Source organism: Clarias gariepinus, chromosome 13, assembly GCF_024256425.1.
Source record: "Clarias gariepinus isolate MV-2021 ecotype Netherlands chromosome 13, CGAR_prim_01v2, whole genome shotgun sequence".
NCBI classification, from domain to species: Eukaryota; Metazoa; Chordata; class Actinopteri; order Siluriformes; family Clariidae; genus Clarias; species Clarias gariepinus.
Window position 1 is genome coordinate 7327153 of NC_071112.1, and position 21926 is coordinate 7349078.

Here is a 21926-nt window from a genome sequence, read left to right on the forward strand (position 1 = left end):
GTTTCACAACAACCCAATTCAACAGCTGGACCAAAATCTGAATAATAAACACAGTGAAATTACATAATTACCCAAACATAATAAAGATATTTGGATCAACAGGCACCTTGTGATTGCTGTTTACACACAAGGAATCTCAGTAAAGTACAAATAATGAGAATATGCGAAATAAAGCGATAGTAATCTATGTACTGTACATTTCATGTAAACAATAGTCACGCTCAACATGAAGCCTATCACGTACCAGAGTCAGGATCTGAGAAAAACGTATCAATAGTGCGAAAATTATCATTTTAAACTTTTTGATTGTAAATTACAGTTTAAACAAGAACATTAATACACCGAGATCTTACAATGATGCAAGACCTTCTTTCACAACATATTCACCAAAACAGCCAAACTCTATATACAGATAAATCACTTCACCTCGAGGTACATTTACAAATTTAAATTTTTTTTCCTTTTTTTTGCAAAATGTTTTAGTTTTCATGAATTCTTTCTAAAACAGTCAATTTCCATCCCTGAAATATACATGCAGTTTACTGATACATCTAAAAAAAAAAAAAAAAAAAAACTAAACCAACTTGTTATAACTCAAATAATTCATTTAACAACAAACTTGATGTTGAGTTTAAGGGAAGTCCTCTTATCTGACATCAGGTCCTCTGCGAATCATCCACTATTAAAGTCACAGTGTGGAATAGAGGTCACAATTTCGAACCAAGCAAGAACTTAAACAAGTTCTAGCACTGCTCCAATTAACGTAAGAACTTCATAACCCAAAGCCAAATCTCACGTCTCTGCTCCAATTTGGAGTCGACAGCTTCACTATATCTCAGTGTGCAAACTAAACCCACAGATTTCATCCATGTTTTCAGGCTAGCGATGCTACGTAGAGTCTCCGTGTATACTCCTGTGCAAACGGACAGACTCCTTTTGCTGAAAGCTTTGCTTGATTTTCTTCTCGTTCCATCGACATAGTAGGATCATTTTAAAAGTGCCGCGGAAAGTCTTGTTGCACAGAGCGTAGCACATCGGGTTAACCGTGCTGTTAACGTAGCATAACCAGTAGCCTAGTGCCCACAGGGATTCCGGGATGCAGCCGTTGCAGAATGTGTTGATGAGCACCATGATGTTGTAAGGTGTCCACGTTATGATGAAAGCGAAAAGAATGGCACTGAGAGTTTGGGCAGCTTTCTTCTCTTTCACTAGTGACATGCGCTTACGTTTTGTGATCTGTGTCCTTGCTCGAGAGACAAAACGCTTTGCCAGAGCTGCCTCTTTGAAAGATATAGGAATGGGGGCAGGTTTGTTGGTGGTAGCATCGCTTGTGTCAACGCTTGTGGCTGTAGCCTGAACGGCAGACATGGACTGCACATCGGCCGCGGTAGTGGCGAAGCGCTTTTTGCCATTGCTGACGGAACACGACAGACCGTCATTCTTGTTGTTGCTTTCTGCTGTTCCTCGTAGTGGGTCTTCTTCAGAGTTGCCCAACTCCCCAGAGGACTTGATCTGGGAGTTCACAGCTGCCCTCATGCCTGGTAGGCTGAGGACAATAGAGAAGATAGCACGTGCTGTAGGTGGTGCATTCTCCTCCTCCTCGGATGAGGCAGAATGATCAGCAGTGTCGTTGTTGTTCCAGGTGTCGCAGCTGGTCTGTTCTGCCTCAGTTCCACTATGGATTCCAGGTGCAGCACCAGCTCTCCACTTCCAAAAGTGGCCTGAAAGTCCAAGCAGGGGCTTTTGTCTCTGTGCTGATTGGCTGAGATCTAAGCTGCGGCCATTTTTAGAGCTCGCCCTTGTGGCAGCGATGCGGAAACGAGGCCGAGGCCGGTCTGCTCCCCCCAGCCATCCTCCTGACCCTTGAAGTCCTGCAAGTTCCCGAGAGCGGTTCTCAGTCTCTTTATAAATCCTCCAGTATAGTACACTCATAATGGTGACAGGAAGATAAAAGGCTGCCATAGCTGTACAAAATGTAATAATTGGCTCGGACAGAAACTGGATGTAGCACTTGTCAGGCGGAACTGTCCTCTCTCCCACAAAATACTGCCAAAACAAGATGGCTGGGGCCCAGAGGATTAAAGATACAAGCCAAGCCAGGCCAATCATCAATCCTGCACGCTTGGTAGTACGTTTGGCACGGTATGTAAGTGGGCGCGTGATGGAAAAATACCGGTCAAAGCTGATCACCAGCAGGTTCATGACGGATGCATTGCTGGCCACATAGTCTATTGCTAACCAGAAATCGCATGCCCAGTTTCCCATGGCCCACTGCCCCATTACAATATATGCCGTGTACAGGTTCATAGATATGACCCCTATGATGAGGTCGGCGAAGGCCAAACTGAGCAAGAAATAATTGTTGACAGTCTTGAGCTGCCGGTTGACTTTAAATGAGACGATGACCAGGATGTTGCCTATAATGGTGATGAGGGAGAGCAATCCTGTGAACAGGACGATGAGAATCACCTGCCATAATGAATGGCCACCCAGAGGATCAAACTTGCTCTCCAATCCCCCATCACTAGTGTTGACCACATAAACAGCACTGAAGTTCAGAATGGCCTGAAGGAAAGAGGTGTTGGTGTTAGCCATGCTCTGAAGTAGTGGCCATGGAGAGGATTGTGGGTAAGCCGGTGTTCCCAGACTGCCTATGGGCAGGTATTGACCTGGCTCTGTGCTGTTGGAGTCCATTATGCAGTCCAGGCATATTCTGAAAAAGAAAAAAAAAGGAATTAGGACTAATTAAAAAAAAAAGTGCAATTTAGAAGTCAGTAGTAGTAGCAATAGAACAGGATAGAGTACCGAGGTGGCCATGTTGCTTAGAGGGTTTATGTATTTAATTCAATTAATTTTGATTTTAATTGTTCTACCAACAAAACAACGAGTTGCAACATTAATAAAACAGTGAAGGAATGTTTCTCGTGCGTGTTAGTGAATAACAGGCAGCTCTTCTATTATTTTTCTATGAAACAAACAAACCACAATTTTACTCATTTTAGTTTTTATTGTCCTACAAAACTGAGGGCATTTCCACAAGTATTTTTTTAAGCTAGGGTTTTCTATGTATTTTGACCTTTTATTGGGGAACAACTTCCAGGGTGAAGATATCTAGACACTTCCCTTTCAGCATGTGGACAGGTAAAACAGCAATATTATTATTATTTATTATTTTTTTAAAAGAAACTGTTTTTAAAAATAACCATGTAGTGTAGGTGTGGACTGGGGCAGTGGTAGCTCAGGCTGTTGAGGCCTTGGTTTGCTGATTAGAGGGTCCGGGTTTCAATTCCCACCACTGCCAGACTGCCGCTGTTTGGTTCTGGTGCAAGGCCCTTAAACCTTTTCCCATACAAATTAGTTGCCAATCCCAATGCCTGGATGAGAAATGAGGCGAGTCAAGCATCGGGCTATTAACCCAGTCCTGTAAAAACACCATTGCTATAGACATGACAGACCTCATCACTTGATGTGCTCAACAAAACAAAACATTTACGTGTAGACTAGGGCAGGGGGTCAGAGTTCACCTAGATAAATATTCCCTTTAATCAGGAAAATTTTTATGTATAGTCTGCTTTAAGTGGAAAAGCAGAAAACTGTAATGTTCAGGTTTCCTTATGCTATGGCTGATGTTAATGATGGAACCTCTAAGAACATTATCCAAAAGTCAGAATCTGCTTCGGGAACAGTTCTTTCATTAGTGATTAAAGATTGATTTGAAATCGTATGTCAATTGCTCAGACGCTCTATACTGCTTAACCTGTACAGGGTCTTGGGAGGCCTATTATTGCTGTAAATTTAAATTATTGTTGTAAATTAATATCATGGTTTATCATCAGAACCCATTATGTTTTTTACTTACACATTATTTTTCTTTATTGTTTATACTTGTGACACCAAACAAACTTCAACAAGCAATTTTTCCTGCAAAAATGTCATATTTATTATACTGATCTAGTATAATCCTCTATAGTTTGCATTTAACTATCCTAAACTTCTAATAAGACATGTCTTTTTTGAACATTTAAGATGATCGCAATTTGGTTTCAAAAATCTAAACAATATTATAAATAATATTTATAATAATAATAATAATAATAATAATAATAATAATAATATCAAACCAGTTGCCAGAATTGGATTTAGACCTCACATCATTATATATTCTATATGTTTATTTCCCAACATCCTATTGTAGACTTTTAGTAAATTAAGAACTACCCTTTAAATAATGCATTTAAATCCATGTAATAACAGTTCAAGTGGACAGGTGCCAGTAAGCTAGTGAACCGGTTTCATTATAATCTTTTCATTTATAGAGACCAAATTCTGCTACTTTATCATGATGTCCCACGCTTGCTGCGGATCCGTACAGCCACTAGAGCACACTGTTGGCCTGTGGACTCTTTACTATGAGGTGGTTTGAGCTTCATACCTTTCTAAAGGGTCTAACTTGTTCTCGAACATTTTGCACAGCTGGAGATTTTGTCTCAACACATAAAAGTTTTACACAGATGTAACCCTGGTGTTTTGTTCACTGCTTATCTCAGCTGTGTCTTAATCATTTATTTAGAACATCATGGCTGCGTCATTAGTCTAAATTTAATGACATCACATTGCTGCTAAATTCTTTCCTAATACTGGCTGCAATACTATCGAGTTAAGAGGTTTATATTAAATAATTTAGCAGATTTATATAATATGAGCGGTGTTATTAGTCGAATCAGGACTTTTGATGGTGTAGAATAATAGAACACAGTTATGAGAGTAAAATCTCCTTTTATTTCTGTATATAATCCCCTGCTACACTAATGCACTTAAAGGATACCATCAAGGTAGACCATTTTTTCAGACCGACGGCTTCTCATCTGGAGTGACTAAATAGGGGATGTGGCAATAACCTCCAGGCAAATTTCTGTAATGTCCAAATGGTGTTGGTGAGTGATTGTGTCTACACTTCCTGCAGACAAAGGAGTCTCTTCTGCAAGTTGGTAACAAGTGGCCCATCAAATTTCAAGGATCAAGTTTTCTATTCACAGAATGTTTACGGGAACAACTATAGTGGGCTCCGGGCCACCTCGGCGGGGATTGTCTTCAAAATAATCCAGATCTATGGCACGTCAGGGTAAGAGGGGAAGCGCATGAAGTGATGCAACCACCATGCATCGTGTCCACTATACAAGTCTATGAATGAAGTCAGCTGGCCTTTTTTTTTTTCACTTTTTTTTTCCCAACAGAGAGGAAAAAGAAGCGAAAGAAGTTATAACGGTATTACTGCCGTACAAGATGTGTCAGGATGCATCACACGAACCCACAAGTGATTGTTTTCTTTCATACATTTATTAGACTCTTGTATAGTACTTTGTTGGCATAAATTACTCACTGCACTGAAGCAGGAAGATGCTTCAGACCTCATGGGTTTGTGAATGAGCCAAAGAAATAATGACTAATACAGCACACCTGATTAGTGTTTCCTGGCATCTCTCTGTCTTTCTCTCTGCCAGTGCCCTGTGTGTGTGACTAAAGCTAACAGTGCCAAGTAAGCTGGAAACACACTATTTGTTTTTTTTTCCCGTTTACCTTTGCGTTACTGTGTCAGTGGTGCATAGCATTGAAGTCTGGTGAAAAATATTAATTAACGGCAAGTTGAAGGTCAAAGCCTGATATGATCTAAGAACTCCTGAACTTGTTTTACTCAGTCTAGTAACAAAAAGACCATCATCATAAGCACAGCAGTGAGACTGGCACAGAAGTGTATATGTGCTTGTGCGTGTGTGTGTGAGGTTAGTAACTAAAGCTGAAAAAGGATGTTGGATGTACACATTTAAAAAAATACATTTAAATATTCTGCGAAACAAGTTCCTGTTCTCACTATGAACAGCTGCTCTTTCATAATTATAGTGACAACTTTACACCTGACAACATTAGAGACTCCTTCGACTAATTTTTCATAAATGCCACTATATTAACAATTACACATGCTTCAAAATATTTTCATGTAGTAGCGACTATACAAGTCCTTGTTCGTATTGTTTCCATAGAAACACTAACATATTAGGATGAGCGCCTTAATGGAAACCCACGATTTTTCCGCAACAACTGCTGTTCAAGAAAATTAAGTGCTCATGCTGATGAAACAACACACAACGCTAATCTGGTTCACTGAGGTGAAGAAAAGAATGTAACTGGCCCGCATTCAAGGACATACATTTTCAGAGTCAATACTTCACAAAAGTCATTTATCTTTTGTTTTTCCCTAAGCCTCAGCGCGTCCGAGTGTGTGTGGACTGCAGGAGCGATCTGATTAACACCACTGCCAATAACCCTGAAAGCTTCATGGCTAAATATAGGCAGCAAAGTGTTTTTTGGCACAGACGTGAAAGGAACAACCTCGGCGTGACGACCTTCCAGCGAAGGTGTGTTTCTGATCTCTCACTTTCTCTTTCTTTAAACATACTCGCTCTTGGATCTTGTTTTCGCTCGCTTTTAAAGAGGGTCAATCACTGAGAAAAGAGAGGAAAGCAAGCAGGAGGTGATATGAGGCTATCATCACTTCAGATTACAATCATACACTCACACTTCTACAGACACACACACACACAAAATTTTGGGCAATAGGGATGGAAAAAATCTAAGTCATACTGTGAGAGAAAAAGAACAGAAGGGGAGAAAACAAATAAAAAAAGAAAATAAAACAGAAAAAAGAGAAATAGAAGGGCAGAAAGGTAGAGTGCACACTCAGGGAGAAGACAGAATCAGACAAAGAATGATACAAAATAAGAATAAAGAGAGAAAGGACAAGACACAGACAGACAGACAGACAGACCGACAGACAGACAGACAGACAGACCGAAAGAGACAGAGGAGAAGTGTGTTTCCTGGGTGATCCTGGATATGCAAGTTTAACTAAAGACGGAATTCCATGGGTGGTCAGCCAGATGTTGCTATGGTAACCAATAGTGATGTGGACCGAACCACATGGAAGGAATGACTTTTATGAACACACATGCACATGGACGTTAAAGTGAAAGCAGGACTTTTGAATCTATATAATCATCGGCTACTCCAATGCGCAGGGCTTCACTAGTGCTTGGATAGCATTAAGATAAAATGCCAGAGCCATGATCTGACTGCCTGCATCACGTCTGAAACACTGGCCTTCCAGGAACTCCTGGCTTGGATCGAGGTCAGGACTGTACAGGAGATGTGACAATAACTCCAAGCCGAGTTCCTGTAATATGCAAGTGGTCCAGTGAGCAATATGAGGTCATGCATTATCTTGCAAAAACAGAATGCCTTTGGTAATCAATCCAGGCCATGTTTTTCATTAAGGGAATTCTTTGGGGGCCAGTGTTACAGCAGTAACAATGATATGCAGTCAGTCCAATTATGGCGCCACCTTAATCATGGCGACAGGGTCCAAAGACCAACCAGTCCAAACCCATAGCAAAGCCAATGCAGAGATTGCTAGAGAAAGTTCAAACTGATCACAATAGAAAGACAACAGAAAACCCAGTGCCCCACCCAACAACACACAGCTCACAAAGGATCCAGACTCCACAGCACACCCCAGAGGTCTTATGGAGTTATACTATAAGGGGCCAGGTGGCATAAAGAGAACCTACACAGTATATGGCATAATGCCTATTGGGCACCACGTGGCCTAGTGGTTAGCACCTCCAGGTCCCAGGTTCAATTCCCGCGGCGAGTATGTGTGCATTGAGTATGCATTTTTTTCCAGTGGTTGGGACGTTTCCCCCGGTTTTCCGGTTTCCTCCCACAGGTCAAAAACATGCAGATTAAGCTACTGTAACTGGCGTTTCCAAATTGCCCGTGTGAATGTTGACCGAAGCTCCTACCACAGTCGTAACAATGGAAATAAATACAATGGTTACCATTGGCCTCTATAGTCCCTAGTTGGACTACTGATGTTCATAGATGTACAGTATATTACACACACCACCATTACATTTTTTTCTTTATATTAAATGCCATTTAGACGTGCCTTTATGTCCAGCCATGTTTGTTTTGTTATATATGTGTGTGTGTGTGCACACTCAGTATGTGAGCTCTGCTTTTGTGTGTCTCTGCATGCATGTATATGGGAGTCTGATATCCCACAGTAAAGCATGCTGGGATGTGTGTGAGCCTCACTAGGGGATTAAAGCCTAAATGTCAGCCTGCATTGGCCTGCTATTTACAAGAGCATCAGCAAAATTTTCATACACACATGCACACGCACACACACACACACACACACACACACACACACACTTTAGGGTTTCCTGACACAAGTTAGTAGTTATGTGATCGATAAGGATGATAGCACTAAGTAATATAAGGGATAAATAAGTTACTATAGTTACTCCCTGGCCACTTCATTAGGAAAACATGTACATGTCATGACATGGAATTGGGCAGGTTGCATCATGCAATACAAAAAAAAAAAAAAAAGGAATCTTACTTTGGTATTGTTATTGGTATTTAGGTCTTTCATACACTGCAGGCATTTTCACACATAACAGTGTGAAAGATCCAGTTCTATGTGTAAAATGTCTTGTTCATGAAGAAGAATGTATAAACTGATTTGAGGTGACAGGAACGGTACGGTGACTCAAATAACTGTTATGAACAAACATGGTGAGCGGTTGAACCTTTAAACTTTAAGGCAAATTAAATACAAGATTAGAAAGTCACCTGCCCAGTTTGATAAAAGAGTCTGTAAAAGTGCAGCCTCTCGTCCCTGGATCAAACCAGGGACCATAAGTTCAAAACGTTTTGCGCTGCTCCATAATGATGCCCTTAAATAAAGGTTTTCTTGGAAACAAAAAGATGAAATAACCGAACTAAACATGGCAGGGGTATTTAACCTGAGGGAAATAAATTGAGTAAATCGACAAAGGCGCATAAAACAGTAATGCGTTATTTTGAAATTCTTTTGCACTAGGTTTTTTTTTTCTCCCTCTGCCAGCATGCAGCACTTTTAAAGTGGCCATTTACAAAAATGATTTTTTTGGTCACAACAGAGCTTGAAAAATGTCCAGTTTTTCTACAAAAGCACTAAAAGAGTTTAAACATTATCTCTTGACAAATTAGGCTGCAACGTGGAGAGTTAATTAAGAAAAAGATGCATGGACAAGGTGCAGGTGCATGAATGTTCACAGTCTGGTTAGTGAGTAAACAAGTGAAACTAGAGTTTAATTGCTATAGTCACAGGGCCCTTCTGCATTAATAATAATAATAATAATAATAATAATAATAATCAAATCTAAGTAGCAAGGAAGGATGGAGTAAACAGGTGCCTTATTTTGTTTAGATGATGGAACCAGACTAATCCCTTTGTACTGTACATATGCATATTACATATGCTGTTTGGGTGTTAAAACCTTTCCTTCCTGCTCCTCCGTTTGTGAATAACAACACTTAAATCTATTTATTTAGGTGTAAAAATCATACCTTTATATGCCAACGCTGTTCTGTTCCCAGCATGCACAGTGTCACATACTCATTAGTTTTTTCCCAAAGCTGTATATGGCACATTAACCCACTACCGAGTTGGTCTGCCTGGATCAGCCTGACATTAAGCACCATGAGCCAGGATCAAATGAGGGCCACATGGGGAACATACCGCATTGACATTTAGCTTAGTGCAATTCTCTCCTCCTGACAAGATGTAATGTGCAGGTTGTTGTAATTAAGTGTTTCTAGTGAGACACTACAGGTCAATAGTGCATTTGTTTAAAAAAAAAAAAAATCACAATAAATTTTTAAGGTAGATTTTCTCATATAGTATATACCAAAAATGTACCATGCATTTATTAAATAAGTGTAAGCCACTATTTAGTATGAGACCTAACATTTATCTTGCAATAAACTATATTTTGTGGAATTCCTCGGTCATAAATGCGAGGAAAAAGACTGTAAAAATTTTATGCATGCTGAAATTTTTTTTTGAAAGAGGAAAAATATTATATATTTCTGGTTGTGATGGGAGAGTGTTGTGATCTGGAGTTACTTCAGTTGGTCAGGTCTAGGCTCAGCAACGTTATGTGGCAATAAAATGAAGTCAGCTAAGGACTATATGATCAGGGTATCACATCTATAGAGTTTTTCTTCCTTGATGGCATGGGCATATTCCAGGACTCAGATTGGGAAAGAGTGGCGCTAAAATCAAAAGCCAAAAGTGGGCAGAAAAGTTTCTTTTGGTTAGGCAGTGCATTGTTTTAAAGGAATTGTTTTTGACTGTTTAGTCAATCAAACTTGACCCCAAAGTCTAGTTTATTTTGATCAGTGACAACAACTGCGTTGAGAACGTTCCGCAATCAGGAACTGTGCTTAAGTCTGATGCAAATCAATCCCTGCTATCCGTTCACCCAAATAAGGATGGGTTCCCTGTTGAGTCTGATTCCTCTTAAGGTTTTTTCCTATTACCATCTCTAAGGAGGTTTTTCTTACCACTGTCGCCGCCATCCTCGGCTTGCTCATCAGGGACAGTCTTCTCATTTTGATTCATACACATTCATATTTCATACAAACTTAAATAAGTGTTTTGATTGTGTAAAGCTGCTTTGCGACAATGTCAATTGTTAAAAGAGCTATACAAATAAAATTGAATTGAATTGAAAGTCTAAAAACAAAAAGCTTACTCGGGCATAGATCGAATCAGATATGGATGCCAATCGTACCTGAGAACGGAAGTAGATCACTGTTTAGATGTGACTTTATGAGTGCCATCCGTCTTTTCCATTCCTGTGTTCCTGTAACATTTGCCAATCTCATCCTTTACTATATCCTTTGCCAATCTTATCCTTTACCAACTACCCAGCTGTAGCTGATACAGTAGGAAGGCATGCGAGGGCATTGCTCGTGACATTCTGTCCGCCAAAATATCAATAATATTAGGAATAGCACAAAAGTTATCATCTGCGTTCTCTTTTTCTCTTTGTGTTTAATCATAAACCAAGTAGGTATATATTGCCACCAGCTGTATTGGACAATGTAATTATGCAAAGTGTACCCGAGAACAAAGAGCAAAAATAGTGTGAACTTGGCCAGTGGAAGAGTGGCAAGGAGGAGAGCAAATGTTTTCAGTGCAAATTGATCGAGCCTAGTGTGAAAATGCCCATAGTGACTGCTGAACCACTACTATGATTCAGAGAATCAAAATTCAGGCACCCAAATACTGTTTCTGATACACAATTCACTTACATTGCTTTTGCTCCTATCATTTATGAGGTGGAAAAAATAAATCCTCCCAAATTTGTCAATATATTTTTTTTCAATAGAAGAAAGTGTTTAGCGCATGAAATCGTTATTACTTTTCTACAAAGTGCTTTCTGTTTTATTTTCCATTTCATTTTGCCAGAAAAGATTCACATATACTACTTCAGTCATGGTTTATTGGATTCCTTAGAGACTAGATTCACTAGACTCTGACTAAAGCCGTATTCAGAAGGGGATTAGTTCTCAGTGGAAAGTTAGGGGTAATTCCTTTCTTTACAGGTGCTGTTCTTGGATTTATTCATATTTTTTTCATAAGAAAAAGACAGATGAAAATGACTAGTGCACAAGTCTAAAGGTAAGGAAAGAAATGCAACACTTAAGGGTGTGCTGTTGTAGGTAGGAAATCAACAAAAGAGGATGTGGCGTGGTGGCGTTACTGCGACCGCATGGATACTAAGCACTTTCCAGAATTTAGCAGCACTGTGGTGTTAAGAACGTTAGTGCACGTATCTTTACTGCGCTTCTCATGACCTGGAGTGTGTGAAGTGCAAACACAAGTGCTCTGTGATAAGGACTTGTATAACTCTCCAGTGACTGCAAAGAATATTTCTGCTAGACATATCTGCTGACTGTTCAGTCAAGCGAGAAACTGAGTTTTTATCATCAGCAGCTCTCGCTCACACACACACACACACACACACACACACACACACACATTCTGCCTTTTCACTTGCAAGGACACGACCAAAATTTAAAATGCTACAACACAAGGGTGACACACATGTGCCATGCCTCGTATGTGAAACCATTTTAATCATTTATCTTTTTTTCTTCTTTTATGTATACCCTCCAATCTCTTCCTGACCCTCCAGCCTGACCTACGTCAGTGTCTGATTGCCAACGAGGTATGGGGCTCAAATGGAATCGATACGTATTCCGTCCTGCATGCTTCTCAGGCATCTCCTTCTCTGCCAGCATCCTGTCATGGTCATTTCACTCTGATGCTCGTGCTGCCATTCTACGCCTCACAAAGTGCTAAACCGTGTGTGTAAGAGGACTGCATAAGAGCAGACCACCCAAGATTTGGGAAGACCTTCTGTAAGAAATGGATTAGGCGCAGTCTGAGTGTTAATTATTTAGACTAAGGGGTCAAAGTATCATGGTCAAGTGTGTTTATAATCTTGTGGAATTCCACTGGGAATGTTATTACAGCACTATAGTTAAGTGCTCATAGTGATAAATGTCTCACTGACACATCCATCTCGTCCACAACAACAGCCCAGAAAGGTGTGTGAAAATACAAGCATTTTTTTAGGTCCTTGGCGAAAAGACAGATCAGGAGAACTGCTTGACTTTACCACTCTCATTAACTTACAGTGCAGTCTTGTTTCCAATCATCATCATATATTTAGTCATCATTTACATTTATGCATATGGCAGACGCACTTATTCAGAGCGACTATATATATATTATACATCTGAGCAGTTGAGGGTTAAGGGTCTTGCTCAAGGTCCCAACAGGGACAATTTGGTGGTTGTGGGATTTGAACCTGGGATCTTCCCAACCGTATTCCAATGCCTTAATTACTGAGCCCTGACTCATCATAATTTTAGATGCTTGCATTGTACTGGTTTCTAAATCAGAGTATATTCCTGCCTCGGTTTTGGTGTTTTTTGGGATAGGTAGTAAATCCACCCTGACCCTGACCAGGACAAAGTTCTTACTAAACATACATATGACTGTTCATCACCGGGCTGGTTTTGAGGTTAGCTCTGAATGGTCACTGGGCTAGTTTTTAGGATAGTTTTCATTATGCCATGATAGTCTTTAATGCTTTTTAGCAAAAAAAATAAAAAAAAACATAAATAATAGTATTTTCAGTACTTAAGTTGGGTGTTTACATGGAAGTTTAGAATAATATTTATAATCTGAATTCTAATAAAAAATATTTTCTTATATTATTTTTACTTATATACTGTAAAGCCAGAAATCTTCCTTTTTTGTAGGTGATAAAATACTTATTTTTTCACCATACTTTGCAAATAAATTCTTTAAAAAAATCCTACAATGTGATTTTATGGATTTTTTTTCTTATTTTGTCTCTTATAGTTGAGGTATACCTATGATGAAAACTACAGGCCTTTCTCATCTTTTTAAGTCAGAAAACTTGCACAATTGGTGGCTGACTAAATACTTTTTTGCCCCACTGTATGTCATGAGACTGACCTGTCTCAGGATAAAAAAAAAATCCCAAAATGTCCCCTGATACATCCCCTAAAATGTATCATTGCCCTATCTGTCATCTGTGTTATTTCCTAATTTGTCCCATGTCATTACCTGATCTAACCACTGTGTTGTTACCTTATCTGCCATCTCATAACCTAATCTGTCCTCTGTGCGATTACTTGATCTGTCTGTTGTGCCATTACCAGGACTGTCCCCTATACTGTATATAATTTGCTAACCTGTCCCCCTTGTTATTACCCGATCTGTCTCCTGGTCATAGCCCTGTGTGGTTACCTGATCTGTCCCATGTGTTATAACTTCATATATTCCTACCTACAAATGTAGCTTCTAACTTAATTTAAAGTCCAAATGAATTAAACCATAAAATGTCAGAAAAGAAGTTTTTCAGCTAAGAACATTTATTTCAGTGCCTCACTACTATATATATATATATTAGGGCTGTGCGATATGGACAAAAGAAACCTTGAACAATATCGCGATTTCAATTTCAATTACGATTTTGACACACACACAGACATGTTTTACAGTGTGAATATGAAACATTTTTCCAAAGGAAATTTTTTTATTTATAAAAAAAAAGACATGTATAAGGAAAAATATATAAATTATATATTTTTTTTATATACAACATGTATATTTTTATATTGCTTATTTTATAATAAAAATCATTTCGTCTAATTTTTCATCATAAACAACATTCATTTAGTGTAAACATCTTTGTATTACATGACAAACCTCTGCAAATGTGCCACAAAATAAACATAATATGAGAATTTGTATTACATGTCTTAAATTGTCTATTAATTAATTTTGTATTAATTTGTAACGTTCCTATGGTTAATTATAACAGTAATAATATATTTGATAATAATATAAATTTTTGATTGTGGTGTCCTTAATCGCACAGCCCCAATATATATATACATATATATATATATATATATATATATATACACATGTGTGTGTGTGTGTGTGTGTGTCTACCTTTTCTACCTATCTTTATTCCTGGTACCGTTCTTCTGGCTCAAAGTCTCATGGGATTTGGGATTCCCTGCAGAGGAAGATCAGGCCCTGTGAACAGACAACAACAATCTAGATTTCAGAGCTGCCTTTCCTGAGCTCTCTTTCTCTCTCTCACACTCAGTCACACACACACACACACACATAGACACAAACTTCCTTAAACATTCACACAATTGAGCTATTGTACACAACATCAGAGTTGTCCTGAAATGAATTGTACCTACTTAGACTTTAGTGTCTAATCAATCAAACCATGACCATCCTAAAACATCATGTTCATCAATCAGTGTGTGTGTATGTGTGTGCACTTTTTTACACCTCTATGTTGTACACCACTCACCAATCCTTACATGGCATCTTAAAGTTCCTGTGTCGGACAGAAGCTGTCCGAGAAAAGAAAAACACACAGGCTCCTGTGTAAACACAACCGGGGCACTGGAATGTCTGCGCCCAGTGTTAGACAGCAAACTTCCGCTTTCACATACAGTACATTTAACATGCGCACATACTACATAGTACAAAGCTACATCAACACTAGACACACACACTCCTATACCATATGGGAACATTTAAGAAAAAGTGCACCCTGAAAGGCATTAATTATACTCAGATAGAAATATCTATGATTTTAGTGTTTATTTGTTGGTTGCTGCTGCGTGTTTGCTATTCCTCAGTAAAGTTACCGTTTGTCTTAGCTAGTGATCTAAAAGATTAATAATACTAATTATGCTGAGCTGTTGGATCCTAAAGTTTTTAATCTCATTCACGTATTTCTGTTTAATCTGTCATTTGTGTTGGGTATAACAGGTAACGAGCAACACAAATGACAGATCAGGGAATGACAAGGGCAGATTAGTAAGAAGACATGGGATAGCCCAGTTAATGAAGCATAGGACAGATCACAGAATGGTGTAGGGGACAGATCAGGTAATTACACAGAGGACAGATCAGGTAATTACACAGAGGACAGATCAGGTAATTACACAGAGGACAGAACAGATAATTAAACTGGGGACAGATCAGGTAATGAGACATAGGTCAGATCACATAGGGGACAGTTTAGGTAATGGCTTATCGTGGATTTCTCTTGAATGTGACGTTAAACAGAAATACGTGAATGAGATTTAAATAAACTGATCGTTCCTATGTATAATTACCTGATCTGTCTCATAAGTTTCATTTAAAATACATTTAAAAATTCACAAACTAACTTCAAATACAAGAGTTTAGTTTAGAGCTTGTATCTCTTTTATCCACCATAATTATCAATTCTAAACAAACTTAGCGAATAATTCACTCCTACCAAATTAGTATTTAGTGGGTCTAAGACTAAATTCACTTAGAGTTTGGAGAAAAAGGCATCACCGGTCATGGCCAATCAAACTGAAAACACGCCAATTCTGTTCACTGGCCAAACAACTGGTTCATCTCTATTATAAATGTAATAGGTTTTAAGAAATCGTTTCTGGAGTCAGTGTGGCGATACATAAATTGCACACAAAAGAAGCTGAGATATAACAAATCTCTAGTAGTTGGTTAAGTTAAGTCAAGCCATTATTTGTCACATATACATTACAGCACACTGAAATTTCATCTTCGCGTATCCCAGCGTAACTGGGGTCAGAGCACAGGGTCAGCCATGATACGGCGCCCCTGGAGCAGATCGAACCGCCGATCTTCCAATCAGTAACTCAGTGCCTTAGCCCTCTGAACCACCACTGCCCCCATAACCTGTCCTAGTGATGAAACGACAAGCACAGTGATGAAACGACAAGCACAATTCACCGATGGAAGTATTAACAGGACAGTTTGAACTTTAAAAGCAACATTATTTAGCCAAAGAGTACAGATGAAGAGGACTCCCTCTTAACATCACATAAATAAGTCCCCGACTTATGAACAAGTTTCGTTTTGGGAGCAGGTTCGTAATTCCGTTTTGTTCTTAAGACCGACAAAGTGAGTCTTATGCGCCTTTGACACGAATAGACAATAAAAAGCATACCAATTTTTATAATCATTGTCCCCTTTTCCAATACACTTTTGGACTGTGAATTCTGTTTGGTAGAGGATTTTCCAAAATAAAGATTTTACCATTTTCTATTATTATTTGCTCCTGGACTGATTCATTGAAGCCAGTGAGACCATACAATATACCAGACTTGTATATTTTATACATATACTTACACACTGAAAATACTATATATAATGTTTTATAATAATTTAGTAAATATTGGACTGCAGTATATATTTCATGTGATTGAACCGGAAGTAGAACCGCAGCCTTAGGGTACATATGGTCAAATATTATTGCACCATTATCGGAGGATGGTTGATTGGCATTGTGAGTAATGTAATAACCTGTTAGAAAACAGAAGAAAATAGAGCAACATGTTTATAGAAGAGGTTTAAGCTAACTAGGTTAATTTGCACAATGAATCTTAGAGACTTTAGTTATAGATCATACATTAATTACTACACTTAATATACATGTGGTTGGATTCACACAATCGTATCTATAATCAATAATGCAACTCATATGCCCAATATAGCCGATTTCATAAAAAAGGTCTGATTTTCGTTCAAAAATTCATCACACCAAAGCAAAACATTCTCCACGTACTCAAACCCATTTTCATTTCAAAAACCCGGCAGCCAATTTCTGCTGGATATGACTGTTTATATTACACTGACTGCAAAATGAATACCCTTTTTTCATGTTCATCCTTTCATAACCTCCGCAGCTGAGAAATAACATATTAAATATTCTCTTTATACCCTTCACCTTCTGCAGAGTAATTGTTTGGCTGTGTTATATGATAATCAAGACCAGTGCTTCAGACAGCCCGCTTCCTTGTTAAGAAGCATATTACACATTCAGTGCAGTGACACTACTGGGGGCGTGCAAGGTTGTCGAGAGATTTAAAATTGTCCTCTGGAGACAAAAAAAATAAAAAAAATAATGTGGAATAATAAAACGTGTAAAAGTCACAGACAGACTATGTGAAAACGTGAGAAAGAGCGTAGGTGACGGTGTATACTGCACAGCTGGAATTCGTTATAATAAAATAATAAAATAACTGTACAAATAAATATAGTTATGAAAACATACTGTCAAAACACTTGGCTTAAGACGGGCAACAAAACTGGTTTGTGGTCTGAAGTACACAATCATGGCACATGTTATATTTCGTAAAACAGATTGTGCAGTGCATTGTGGGTAATATACACAGGACTTTTGATTTCAAGCTAGACTTTTTGTTGTGCAAAATAACAAAAAGCGATACGAGAGTAAAAACCTGCTTTATTCCGCTATATAATCCCCTGCTGCACGAATGCACTTATTCCAGTGTTTTACTAGTGCTTGGATATCAACAACTCCCAGATAAATATGCAAATTTTTAGAGTGATCAGTACGAGGTTGTGCATTGTCCTGGTTTTTAAACAAAACCAGAATGCCTAAGGTGACAAACCTGACCATTTTTTTTATTGGACTGGGCCATTTAAGGAGGTCCTGCGTTTCAGACGTGAAACAGTCTGACAGTTGCTGTTATTCTGCACAATCATGCACAAGTCCTGAATTTACCTGAACACCCCTCGCACACCCCAGCTTAACACACACGCTTCTAAATATACTCAGTGCACATTAAGGGCTATAAATTGGTGGTTTTAAGACAGTTCCAGTTTGGGGTTACTTTACAGTACAAATCAAAAGTTCGGGCAACTTTTTTAACTCCCTGGTCTTTCCTGATTTCCATTTCTTTTTACAGTGTAAAACAATCCTAAAGGCATACAAAACATGAAACAATTTGCTTTCAACAGTTGATGTTGAGATGTGTCTGTTACTTAAGCTCTGTAAAGCTTTCATAAAGACTCTGAGGTGCTGTTTAGTTAATTGGTGATTTTTGAGGCCAGTGACTCTAAATGAACTTCTCCTCTGCAGCGGAAGTGAGTTTTGGTCTTGCTTTCCTGGGAAGGTCTTCATGAGAGACAGTTTCATCATGGTGTTTGGTGGGTTTTGAAATGCACTTGACACAATACTGTTCCTGTAAGAACTGTTCCAAAAAGGCTGACCTCCGTACGGTTAAATAACTGACTGATTTGCATGTCTTATTTCATAGTTTAGAAATTCCCAGTATTGTTCTAGAATGTAGAAAAAAAATCATTAAAAGCTTTAAATAGGTTTTATAATAAAGCTTTAAATGTACACCACAAGACTTTTATGTTTACTTTTTCCGATGATTGTTATAGACTACAAAAAAAAAAAAAACCTTTAAAGGTACAGTTTGCTTCTGTTATTCTTGTTAGTTTAGTTCTGATATATTGTATAGCGTAAACTCTTAGGCATATAAAGAAATATTTAATAAATACAGAGCTTACAGGCCTTACGCGTTTCATTGCCTTTATTTGGAAGGTATGTCATCCGTCTTCCATAGTCTAATGGAGAACGAATGGTCACTTCTTTGCTCATGGTCTTGAGGCTCATCGGTCAGTGGTGTTTCAGTAAAATGGAAAATGAATAGTCCTCTGCCGGCTCATGACACACACTAATGGAAAACCGGAGCTGTTCCATAAGCAGAATGGGTACTGGATCTGCCTGACCAACATGCAAAATAGTTTTCTATTAGCATAGATGCTGATAGGAAATTAATGTTAGACAAATGATGATGGATTAGCTGCACTTGTTCTTGTGTTAGAAATGTCAGGATTACAAATGAAGCCGGTTAGCGTAAGGTTTGATGTAAATATGTAAAACGGTGTTACTTTTCCCTTGTACTGTAAGTCATTTCGGGTGGTCCGGCATTGGGGAACACTTTTCCATTACACATTTGTCAATTCACCCACTCATTCATGGCATGTTTATAATAAATAATGGCATAAATATAAAAACGGGACATAGCCGAGTTAATGGATGAGGAAACATTTCCATACAGTCTTGAACCAGAGCAAACCAATCTAAATTTACCTTAACATTTTGGGTGCTGCTAGTCTAAACATGTACTGTCCTAACTTAGAGTATTTATTATACCTAATAAGTGACTTTTTTTTTCTTTTTAAAAGGCATAGAACAGACTTTCTCCAAGCCCCAACACAAAACCTTAAATATGTGGGACGTCAAACTGGGACTTGTGACTGTGCAGAATAACAGAAGACACTTATGAAAGTAAAAACCCCTTTTTTCTTTATATAATCCTCTTCTACACTAATGCATTCATCCCGGTGTTTCACGAGTGCTTGGACACCATTGAGGCAGAAAGATTTCTCAGTACGCTGTAGCTATGATCGGACTGCCTGCTTTCACGTCTAAGACACTGGCCTCCCAGGAACTCATATAATGGCTCAAAACGTTTGCACCGGTTAAATTATACAGTATACCGCGGCTAAGAGTCTCATCACCATACAGTGCTAGAAGTCTTTTATTAATTCCAATCGATTTTAAGCCTTCAATTACCATAAATTTCTGATTTGTCTGGAGCGCCCCTCACTCTACGCACTAAGACCACACTCTTAACCCTAACACATCATTAAGGACATTCACCAAGTCATTAAAACTACTACCAGAAAAAGCAACACAATTCCCTTTCCACAATCCTTGTGTATAATAAGCCAGACAAACACAACATTAAAAGAAAAAAATAAGGACTTAGAATCATTACTAGAACCATTAATAGAAAAATTTATTATAGCCTAGCTTCTTGAAATTTTTCATGTCAACACTTTGTCCTTTACTAGTCAAATATATGCAAATATATGGAAATACAGCAGCAATCATTAGGAATCTTGAAACTGTGCCCGAGGGTTTCATTTCTGCTACTCATTTACCTATAAAATAAAATAATTATTAAATAAAGAACGCTTCATAATACATCATTGTTAAATTGTGGACTCAGATTGGTTGGAAGACGTTGATTATTTTTCTGTAACAGCCACTCTGACATTAGAGCAGCTGCACATCACAGGCTTATATTAACATTAATGAGCTTATCACCGTTAACATGTTAGCGTTGCTATAGTAACAGCTTACACCAACACTCATTTTTTTTTTAAAAAGTACAATTGTTTTCATCTACTTTCATGGCAAGATAAATCATTTAAAAGGAACATAAGTAAGAGCAGAGCTTAACTTGTTTTATACAGTTTTAAGAGAAAAGTGAAATGCAACCATAAATAGAGGAACAAACTACTTTAGGATGTGCTATACAGAAACAACTTAAGTGCACACGCCTGAGTGTACAGGATATCAGGAGGCCTGGAGACTGGGGTGCCAGTACATTGTAGGGCACAAGCATGCACATGCTTACAAACACACACAGCCAAATTTGGGAACATTGGTGAGCCTAATCTGCATGTCTTTGAACTGTGGGAAGAAACCAGAGTACCTGGAGGAAACTCAACAAGCACAGGGAGAACATGCAAACTCACAAACAAGCACACGACCACTACTGTATGTACATACTGTTACGTACAATTTAAACCTTATAATTATACTTTACTTTTATTTTCAAATATATATTATATATACAAATCTTTATCTAAAAAAGTAACGTTTTTATAAATAAAATGCATTTTAAACATTAGCCAACTAAAAGTAACTACATATTTCTCTACATATTACCTTTCTATACAGGCAAAACATGGTATTGGTGCTAAAAGGTATTTCGCCCAGTTAAAAAAGTGAACCTGATCCATGCTTTATTTTCATGTAAATATGCACACATTTATATGTTCATCAGATAAGGAACACATTTGCTAAATACAAAAACCATGCTCTTCTATGTAGTGTCTATAACTTTTTTTGAATAAAAATCTTTCAATTATTTTCATTGTCATTGAGATGATACTTGGCCAATTTAGATTACGTATGAAAAGACATGAACCTGAAAAAAGTGTATTATTTTAAAACGCGAAACCATTGCGGACACTACAGATTTTTTGCCTTTCACACTTTTACCAAAATCCTTAATGCTTTGATTTAAGCAACACTCTTTACAGGTCATATGCTTCTAGAAGCTTACATCAATTTTAGTATTAATACTAAAAAAAATGTAAATAACTTTCTTTTTAAGTTATTATTGTTTGAAGTGATACAAAAAAACATTGAAAAATAGATGTTTTTGTGGGCCTCAGAGTGGCGCAGTGGTAACTCGCTCGCCCTATCATCCGGAGATTGCTGGTTCGATCCCTGGGTGATGCTGTAACCTCTCACAGCCGGAGGCCTAGAGAGAGCTGATTGGCCAAGCTCTCTCAGGGAGGAGGGATGAGAGGTACTCAGTGCTCCCATAAAAATGACGGCTACAAGCCAATCAGGGGCGTCTGTAAGCCAAAGGGAGCGGATAGCGCTGTCCCTCCGTATGTGTTACGCCGCCCCCAACCGTGCGTGAGCGAGCAGAGTGTCCAGAATTGGACACTACGAAATTAGGGGAGAAAATTCGGAAAA

General features: G+C 38.3%; 1 protein-coding gene across 1 annotated transcript in view; it reads right to left on the bottom strand.

Moving 5' to 3' along the window:
* The window catches only part of chrm3a (cholinergic receptor, muscarinic 3a), a 178867-nt gene continuing 156941 nt past the window's right edge, over window positions 1–21926 (bottom strand). Inside the window, exons 3-4 of the mRNA XM_053510583.1 lie at window positions 14453–14539; window positions 1–2713 (exon numbers count right to left, since the gene is read on the bottom strand). Of these exons, the coding sequence (XP_053366558.1) occupies window positions 889–2694 (1806 nt within the window). The 5' untranslated portion in view covers window positions 2695–2713; window positions 14453–14539 and the 3' untranslated portion in view covers window positions 1–888. The remainder of the gene's footprint in view (window positions 2714–14452; window positions 14540–21926) is intronic.